General features: G+C 32.9%; 2 protein-coding genes across 2 annotated transcripts; one reads left to right on the plus strand and one right to left on the minus strand.

Annotated features, from left to right (window-relative positions):
* Positions 1-547: 547 nt before the first annotated feature.
* LOC134253417 (sushi repeat-containing protein SRPX2-like) lies at positions 548-1841 on the minus strand. The gene is made up of 5 exons (XM_062735946.1): positions 1683-1841; positions 1567-1606; positions 1284-1413; positions 961-1082; positions 548-832 (listed from the first exon to the last, which is right to left on the minus strand). Exons 1-5 carry the CDS (start codon positions 1764-1766, stop codon positions 573-575), a joined length of 636 nt encoding a protein of 211 aa, XP_062591930.1. The 5' UTR covers positions 1767-1841; the 3' UTR covers positions 548-572.
* On the plus strand, positions 1802-4001 carry LOC134253416 (collagen alpha-1(XXII) chain-like). Its single transcript, XM_062735945.1, has 3 exons — positions 1802-1932; positions 2959-3116; positions 3415-4001. The coding sequence occupies exons 2-3, from the start codon at positions 3062-3064 to the stop codon at positions 3999-4001; spliced, it is 642 nt and encodes a 213-aa protein (XP_062591929.1). The 5' UTR covers positions 1802-1932; positions 2959-3061.
* The last annotated feature ends 5107 nt before the right edge of the window (positions 4002-9108 follow it).

The following is a 9108-nucleotide window of genomic DNA, read 5'->3' on the forward strand; positions in this document are numbered from 1 at the left end:
TTCTACAGACAAAAAATTGCATTTATAAAGTGGACCATTGCCGTGATCACTCATTTGTAAATATTAGTTAGCATCTGATGTTTTAAAAAATTAATTATTGAATTCTGAAAAAAAATAATTCAATAAAACTGTTGGTGTTTCAGAACAAAAACAAATTCAAAAATCTTTTATTGCATTCAGAAAACTAGAACACATGCATCAATGAATGAACATCCAACTCCATGGGCGTCGGAAGCAAATTGAAAAGGGGGGGGGCTAAACTAACAAAAAAAGGTAAACCCCAATTTTAAATGCATATAACATGTCTATCTTTGCGAACAAAGTGGGGAGGAGGGGAAGCGGAAGCAAATTGAAAAGGTGGGGTTTTTAAACCAACAAAAAAAGGTAAACCCCAATTTTAAATGCATATAACATGTCTATCTTTGCGAACAAAGTGGGATCGAGTAGGGGCTAACACCCACCTCAAACCCCCCCCCCCCCCACCCCCCAGCACACCCGTTCCGACGCTTATGAACTAGACTGAATTTTGCTCCAATTAAAAAAAAAATTATTTATATATCGATCCCATGAATTTAAGGTAAAATTTCAGGTATAATCAGGTTAAATAGAAGATTATAAGATATTGATTTATTCTGAAGAATGGAGAAATCACCTTTACATATTGGAGGGTCGGAATCCCAGGTCCCACTGTTCTGGCACACTGTCTTAGGTTTACCGACGAGATAATATCCATCATAACATTCAAATTCACACTTGCTTCCATATCTTCCATCGTAATCTGTACAAACTCTAATTACGCCATGACCCAGAACAGGACTGGGGCACCGAGTGGCTGCAAAACATATCAGAAAGCGTAATAATCTAATTCACTGATTCATATAAACCAGATGCATGAGAGAGAGAGAGAGAGAGAGAGAGAGAGAGAGAGAGAGAGAGAGAGAGAGAGAGAGAAGGGGGGACCTGTTACATCTATGGTAAAGGAGCACGTTCCCATGTTTCCATCAGAATCATGTGCGTAGTAATCTATTCTGGTGTGACCTTGAAAGGTATCTCCTGGATTCTTGTTTCCTTTTTTATGAACCCTGGGATTTTGAAAAGAAGAAAAAAATCCTGAAATCTGACTCATTTTACAGAAACTTAAGCATGTTATAAAAAAAATTGATAACACAAAATTATGCAATGAAAGTCATAATAAAATAATAATTTTACATTACGTGTCCATTTTTTCCCTGTAAGTCGTGTACTACGACTGAATTTTATATCTTTAATAATTAAAGTCTTACTTGACATTTCCATCCTTAGTATCATTTGCATACGGCTTTTTCCAGAAAACGGTTGTTGTTAACCTCCCTTCGTCTGCCTTTACTGTAATATTTTCTGGACAATTCCAGATTTTGGGACCGATATTGTCAACTGAAATCATTTTATTGATATTCAGAATATGACTTTATTCGTTCCATTACCTGTAAATTACTTTTCGGACAGTATTTTAAAATTCATAGATTTTAGTATAAGTTCAAAATGATGCAAGTAAATAATACAAATAAAAATTTCATATATACATACTTTTAGGACGTTTAAAGAGTGATTGCTCGTTAACCTCCGTCTAGAAGAAAAAAAATCTTTCAATAATACATTACTTTTTCCAGCTTACAATTATATAAAAATGCCAAATTACTCACCAACCCTAATACGCCGTTTGGAAGGTATAAACCACAAATTAAGAGATAACTAAGGATCTCCATAGTGGACGTAAATTCCAACATCAGCGGCTTGTTTACCTTTCACAATGATGCAGCGAGGGCTGAGTGCAGCTTTACATGTTTTTTTTCTGTTAAAATGTTTGAGTGTTTGTTAAGTGCCACAATATGATGTCGATATAAGGGAAACATTTCACGTGTCATTCTAAAAGGGCTCGCTCTTCTTTTGAAGGTAAGTCAGTTCATCATCTTTTTCGCTCAAATCATGTATGACAAAAGAAAAACCTACCAACATACAGTTTTTAATTCAAAACTGCAAATCATATTTTTGAATAGCCAAAATTCAAGAAATTATATAATTATATTATAGAAAATAAAAAATTGTAGAAAATTCTATTTTGTAGAAATAAAAAATTAAAAACCTTTTACAATGATCCTTTTGGATAATAAACTTTCACCAAAATCTACTTTATGTAAAGCTTACTTAATACATTTACTCTGTATTGTATTTATAATGTTCTCTCATAAAACTGATTTTCATCCATCGGATTTAAGTAAGCATTGTTTACTCATTGTAATGTCTAAGGTAAAGATTGTTAACAAAAAAAAAAAAAAACCTAAGATACATGAATTTTAATTTTGATTTAGTGGACAATTGCAGTTACTTTTAAAAAACTTTAAAAAGTGTTTAACCCCAGGGTATATATATGGAACTGTACAACTATTTCTTGTGAATGGTGAGAGCATGCCTTCTTCTAAGGGAAAAAAACATATCACTGATAGGTTTGTGATTTCACAGTCATTTCTGACGAAGTTTCATGAGGTATATTATATGAACTTCATGAATATTCGTCAAAAATCTCAGTGAAATCATATAAACTTAAACTTTTGCAAATCTAGCGCGTCGAAAACTAAATATAACTTTAAACATATGTTTTTCAGTAGACTATTCCAATTGATTCTTATTTATTTTTTCAATTTTTAAAAGATATGGAAACATTAAAAATTCAATAGACGTTACATACAGATGATTGATTTTTTTATGAACTTTGAGAAATGTAGATAAACAAATTTTCATTTTAGAGAAATGAAAGCTTAAGAAATGCATTGCAAACGTTTTTGGTGATTTTGCCAATATGAGTTTTGTTAAGTTTTTTTATTTTTCCCTTCGAGTTAAAAATTGTTCAAGAAAATTTTAACCTCCGATTAATTTGTCCTATTATAAATGATTCAGTTATAATTTTGTGTGAAATTTCAGAATATTGAATATAAAGTTCTGAAAATAAAGGATTGTGCTCTGGAGAAATTAAAGAACGTTCAAAGAACATACTGTTGGGTAAATATAGATAATCATTTACACCATGTGGAAATCAACAGTACTGCTCTTCCTCATTTACATTGACAAAGTAACACTTGGTAAGTATACATGTATATGAATTTATAAGTTAAGCATTAATTCTGATTTTCATAATCATTTGATGATTTTTAATTCTAATTTTTCCAGTTATATATCCTCCATAGTGTGGAATTACAATTTAAAATCTACACCAATTGATATTATTACAATGTCAATCCCGTTCAGAAATATAAATAAAAAAAATGTTTTCACATTTGTCAAACTTAATCTCGATCAAGTTAAAATGTACCGTATAATTGAAATTACTTGCGGCGAGTATCTCTGGTTTACTTCTTTATTCATATTACTCTTTAACAGATTGTGGAGACACTGCTGCTGATATCGTTTTTATTCTGGATTCCAGTGGGAGTGTTGGGGAAGGTAATTTCAACAAAACCAAGGAATTTTTCACGGCAATGGTAGATGGATTTCAAATTGGACCTAAAACCGTAAGAGTTGGAGCTGTGCCTTTCAGCACCTCTGTTCACAACATGTTTCAACTAACATCTTTTTTTTCTAAACCTGCTCTCAAGTCTCATATTTCTAACATCCCTTATGTAAGTGGTGGTACAAATACTGCTGATGCTATAGAGTATGCTCGAACTACAAGCTTTGGGTCGTATGGCAGAAACGATACCCCTAAAATAGCCGTAATCATAACTGACGGAAAGTCGAATGACAAGTCTACTACATTGTCGGAAGCCCAATTATTACGCAACAATGGCGTCATTATCGTCTCTGTCGGTGTAGGTGGCGGTGCAGATATGTCTGAACTTCAGGGAATGGCGACAAAAACTTCATATGTGTTTGATGTGTCTACTTTTAATGCTTTGAATTCCATTCGAGATAAACTAGCAAAAACAACCTGCGAAGGTAACTATATATCGAATATACCGTATAAATAGAATTTTTAGCGAGGAATTAATTTTAGCATTATTAGTGAGAGTGCCGAAATCGCTAAAATTGAATATCGTTAAAATTATTTGCATTTTATATTATTTGTTATAATTTCTTTAACGTGCATTTTAAAATCGCTTACAATAAATTTCCTGTTTTTCAGGAAAAATCGCAAAAATTTGCGTCTCGCTAAAATTTCCACTGATACGGTATGAATCTTTTAATCTATAGATGATGTTGATTAAAACAAATTTATGATAGTATTTATGATATTACTTTTAATAATTACAGCTTGCAAAAGTTGAAGATAATGAACAGTTATCGATCTCCAAAAAAAATTATAAATAATACAAATATGTGAAGAGGGATCCCTTGAATTTCTAGAGACGGGATCAGGCGTATTCATATGAAGCAGAATCTGTCCAAAATCTTATGCGTGAAAAGAATTAAACACTTGCTGTGGCCTTCAATTCGACATTTAGATATACCGACAACGTATTGTCAATTAACAAAAGTAATTTCCATTCTAATGTCGATATGATATATCCTGGTGAGCTAGAGATATAAGATATTAATCCGGACAGATCTGTTTATATTTGGGTATTTTACTTGAAAAAGACGTTAATGGTAATCTAACAACAGAGCTCTTTGATAAAGGTGATAACTTAAACTTTTCTATCCTCAACTTCCCTTACTTAGGCAGTGATATACCTTCATCATATGTACATGGAGTTTATATATCTCAATTGATTCGATACACAAGAGCATGCTTTACATATGAACAATTTCTAAAATGAGATAAATTATTAACAATCAATTTGATAAATCAAGAATATCAGCAGTCCCGTTTTAAGTCATTTTTTAGTTATTTAGTCGTTATAATGACCTTGTCAGCAAATAAAATTTATCTTTGAGTCAAATACTGTCTGCTGTTTTTCATGATAAAACATATGGAGATAACGAACAGTATTCCAGATCAAATTTCATAAACAATACATAAGAGGAGCAGAGCAAACACGGACCTCCAAAATAGCAGGTGCCATGGAGGAGTGAGCATTCTTTGCCGTGCGGTCACACCCTTCGTGTGCTCCCTGGCATGATATCGGTAAATAAATAGTTTTTTCAGTGCGTCGTCTATATATCTAAATTTAAAAGTTTCTCCTTAACTACTTTTAAAATCCTAGTGAGAAGTAAAGAAAGATGCTTGGTTGAACATTTACTGGGACCCGCTATGTAACTTTGTTTGTAAAGATTCTTTTGAAGTATTGGAATCCAGTCTATACCAACTTGCTTGTCAATAATTTACCTCGTTTTAGAAATTGTTCATTCGTAGAGCATGCTCAATCAACTGAGATATAATACTCCGTATGCAGGTGATGAAGGTATATTGCTGCATAAGTAATTAAGGGAAGTTGACGATAGAAAAGTTAAAGTCATCACGTTTATCATATAGCTTGGTTGTTAGATTACCATTAGTGTCTTTTTCAAGTAAAATATCCAAGTATGAAACAGAAGTGTCGGACACTATGGTATCTTTTATCTTAAGCTGACCAGGATATATCGTATCGACGTAGAAATGGTAATTACCATTATTAATTGACAATACGTCGTCGATATATCTTAATGTCGAGTTGAAGGCCAAGGCAAGTGTTTTCTTCTTTTCAAGCATAAGATTTTGCATAAATTCTGCCTCAAATGAATATAAAAATAAGTCTGCTAATAACGGAGCGCAATTTGTACCCATGGGAATTCCAATAGATTGTTGGAGTACCTGGTCTCCGAAAACAACATAGGTATTTTCAATCAGAAACTCAAGCATCTTCTTGATGTCAACTTCAGAGTACATATGTGTGCAATCAGAATCTGTTTTAACAAAATAATTTTGCAAATGACCAATGACGAGGTAAGTAAATTTACGAGTTCCATTTTTATTGAAGAACCAGTTGTCAATGATATCAAAAAGTCTGGATTTTAATTTATCGTGGGGAATTGTTGTGTATAAAGTTGAAAAGTCGTAGGTTTTTAAGCTGTTGATTGTAAAGTCTTGTGATTTCAAATTGTCCAAAAAAGTTCTTAAGAATTTTTTTAGTATCCACATCTGATTCACACCACTTATTGAATATATAGTTGCACAGTAGTTTTGAAGTTTTCCCTTCACTACTGTCAATATCTTAGTGTATATGGTAGTTCAAATTCATTCTGGTTCTTTGGGATATTAAAAATATCAAAACTGACATATGATTCTGAAGAATTTCTGCCTTAGAAAGGGAACTATGAGTAAAAGTAGGATTGCCATTTGTAGAATTAAAACCAAGTTCTTCTAAAACACAATTTATATAATGAGCTTACAATGTTGTTATCTCAAAAACGTAGTCATCATGTATTCTATCTAATTATTTTTTAACTTCTGGAATATTGAATTTAGAAGGACAGATGGTTTTCGTATTGCCCTTCAGTCTTTCAGTGCGCGAATTTCACATGGATATGATGCATTTAATCCATTTTGACAGTGTCATCGTCTTCTTTTTCAAACCTGGCCCATCTCCTGGTGTAATCTTCAACAGAATCCCTAATATTTTTGAACTTCCGACGCCAGTTGAAAGATCTGTGCTCCCTATATTTATGACCTGTTAGAATTAGTGATCGATCTAAGGTACTCATTATTATGTTTATTATGTTTAATATATTCGATATGTAGGATCCCGACATGTAAAGTTTTCTTGTAATTAAAAGGTTTGGAAGCAATGGTCGCTGTGTATTTGTAGGAAATACAAGGTGTAGTCTTTAACTTGAAATATGGTGGAATACAAGACTGGGCCCTTTTAAATGACAAGTGCACTTAAGCAATGCTTAATGGGCCCTTTTTAAGTGCTATTTTACTTGAGAATATTTTACTTAATTGTTTTCTTTTAGTAATTGTTAGATACTAGTGGATATCTCTAATTAAAAAGCACGGTAAGCATCACCTAAATCATCATGGATTTGAAACAATTGAACATTTTTAAATGCCATGGATACCCTAAATCCGGAAAAGTCTTCTTTGACTTTCGTTTATGTAAATTAACGGGAATAGATATTTAAATCGGCACTTGAACAATCTGATGGTGGTTCATAGTCGGGCGCGTTTGCAGAATGAATGTTACTTTTTGCGCGAAATCTGTTTTCAAAAATTGAATGAAGTGTGAAACTGTAACCATAACTATCAAGCTAAGAAATTGGTACTCTTGCATTTCAAAAAAATACAATAATAGTTTCATTGTATTTGAAATTAAAAATGAGAGTTAAGATGGCTTTCAATACCTGTTTCATTGTCTTCCATGAATGTTAAAAATGTTTGAGACTTTTATGAATGGCACTAAACTCTCATTACCCTTCAGTATTCTTAAAAACATATATACTGAAAGGAAAAAGAAACGTAGGGTAACATAATATTCGAAATATTTTGGACCGCATGACCGAGAATTACGAAATTTGGTCAGGTGAGAAATTGTTACTTTGCACCAAAATCAGTGTTCAGAATGACTGAACCGTAAAATGTATGACGTGGCGTAGGGAAAACGCTAAAAAGCATAAACCACGTGCAATTTGATGACAGCGAGTTTGTCAACAAATCTTGTTGCACCATTTGATGCACCTTAGGTACACAAATCGTTTTTCAATATCTAGAGAAGATTCGAATTTCTAGCAATCTTGTTACAGTTTACAGAAGTTCAATGGGGTCTGGTTTTCGAATTTCCCAATTAATGAAAATGGCAACAAGGGGTAACTAAGCAGTTTGTTGTAAAATTTCCCCCAGAAAACTTGTAATCTGCTGTTTTTGTGCCGGTCAACTTACTGTTGTGATCCTCTCACTGGCGCATGCGCGCGTTGTAATCTGCTGTTTTTGTGCCGGTCAACTTACTGTTGTGATCCTCTCACTGGCGCATGCGCACGTTGTTTGACTATCTTTTGGGTGTGGTTACCCATGCCCAATAGACCAGGGTTTCAAAGATAAACACTCTGAAAAATTCCATGCAAAAAAGAAATAAGGCTCTGACTGATGCGCGGAAGAGGCATTGAAGATAATGAGAGTTTTCGATTTTCACCTTTGGGGGGGTACCATCATATGAGCCTCAATAATTCATGAATTACTAGACAAAATCGAATGGATCTTGGTTATATATTTTTGAAAGATTATTTTAAAAGTTAGATAGGAATACGGAAAAAAATTAAAAGAAAAATAAATTTAATTCACCTCAAAAGTTTACCCTGCGTTTCATTTTCCTTTCAGTATACATACAAATATTTTCAAACGGCACGACTTTAACTAAATGATACAAAATCTGCCGGTATTTTACAGTGAGCACCTTTGAGGAATGTTTACCTGGGTAGAACTCACGTGACTATAAGTATTTTAAATAATTTATTCCACACGTGGGTTCAACATTGGTCATACAGGAAACAGATCTCACTTGTTGTAGGAAAAACATTATATTTTTTGTACAGTTTTAATATTTTAAGTACCAGCCTAATCGTGTACAAATATCCTACTTTCACACAAGTTTTATAAATGTATTAAAGCGTCTTTTGTCATTCTCACAAGTTTGTACAAAGTTAGGCTCATAGTAAACAAAAGATTTGAAATGAATGACCGTTCTCGATTTACTATAGAAAATCACAAATGTCTGCTGACCCCTGTCACATTCTATGGTTTTGTTCTTTGTATATTCGTGAATTTCACCGGTAAAATTTGTTGAATCGTACGGTTTATATATCAATTAATAATTTGGGATGAAAAAGTTTGCTTAATTTGATTGTTTATTTTTTCACATTTTGCCAGGGTTCTTTGGGATTAGGAATATTTCTTACATTAACCTTTATTATTAAGAAAAACACGGATAGTTTTAGCTGCATTTTCTTCAGTTAAACGTGCAGGTTTAAAAAGCCTATGAACTCCACAATATCCATAATCACAGATCCGAGTCTATATTCTGATGTCGAGGAATCTAAAAATGGCTTACCTTGACCTTTCCAAGAAGAATATGTAAAAGTTTCAAAAGGGCAGAGTAAAGTACAGAGAAATAATTTTTAGTTCATTATTTATACACTGAATTGATGACGGATTTTCCTGAATTT

The sequence above is a fragment of the Saccostrea cucullata genome, unplaced genomic scaffold (assembly GCF_032062105.1).
Source record: "Saccostrea cucullata isolate Sc308-1 unplaced genomic scaffold, CSIRO_AGI_Scuc_v1 ctg18659, whole genome shotgun sequence".
Classification (NCBI taxonomy): domain Eukaryota; kingdom Metazoa; phylum Mollusca; class Bivalvia; order Ostreida; family Ostreidae; genus Saccostrea; species Saccostrea cuccullata.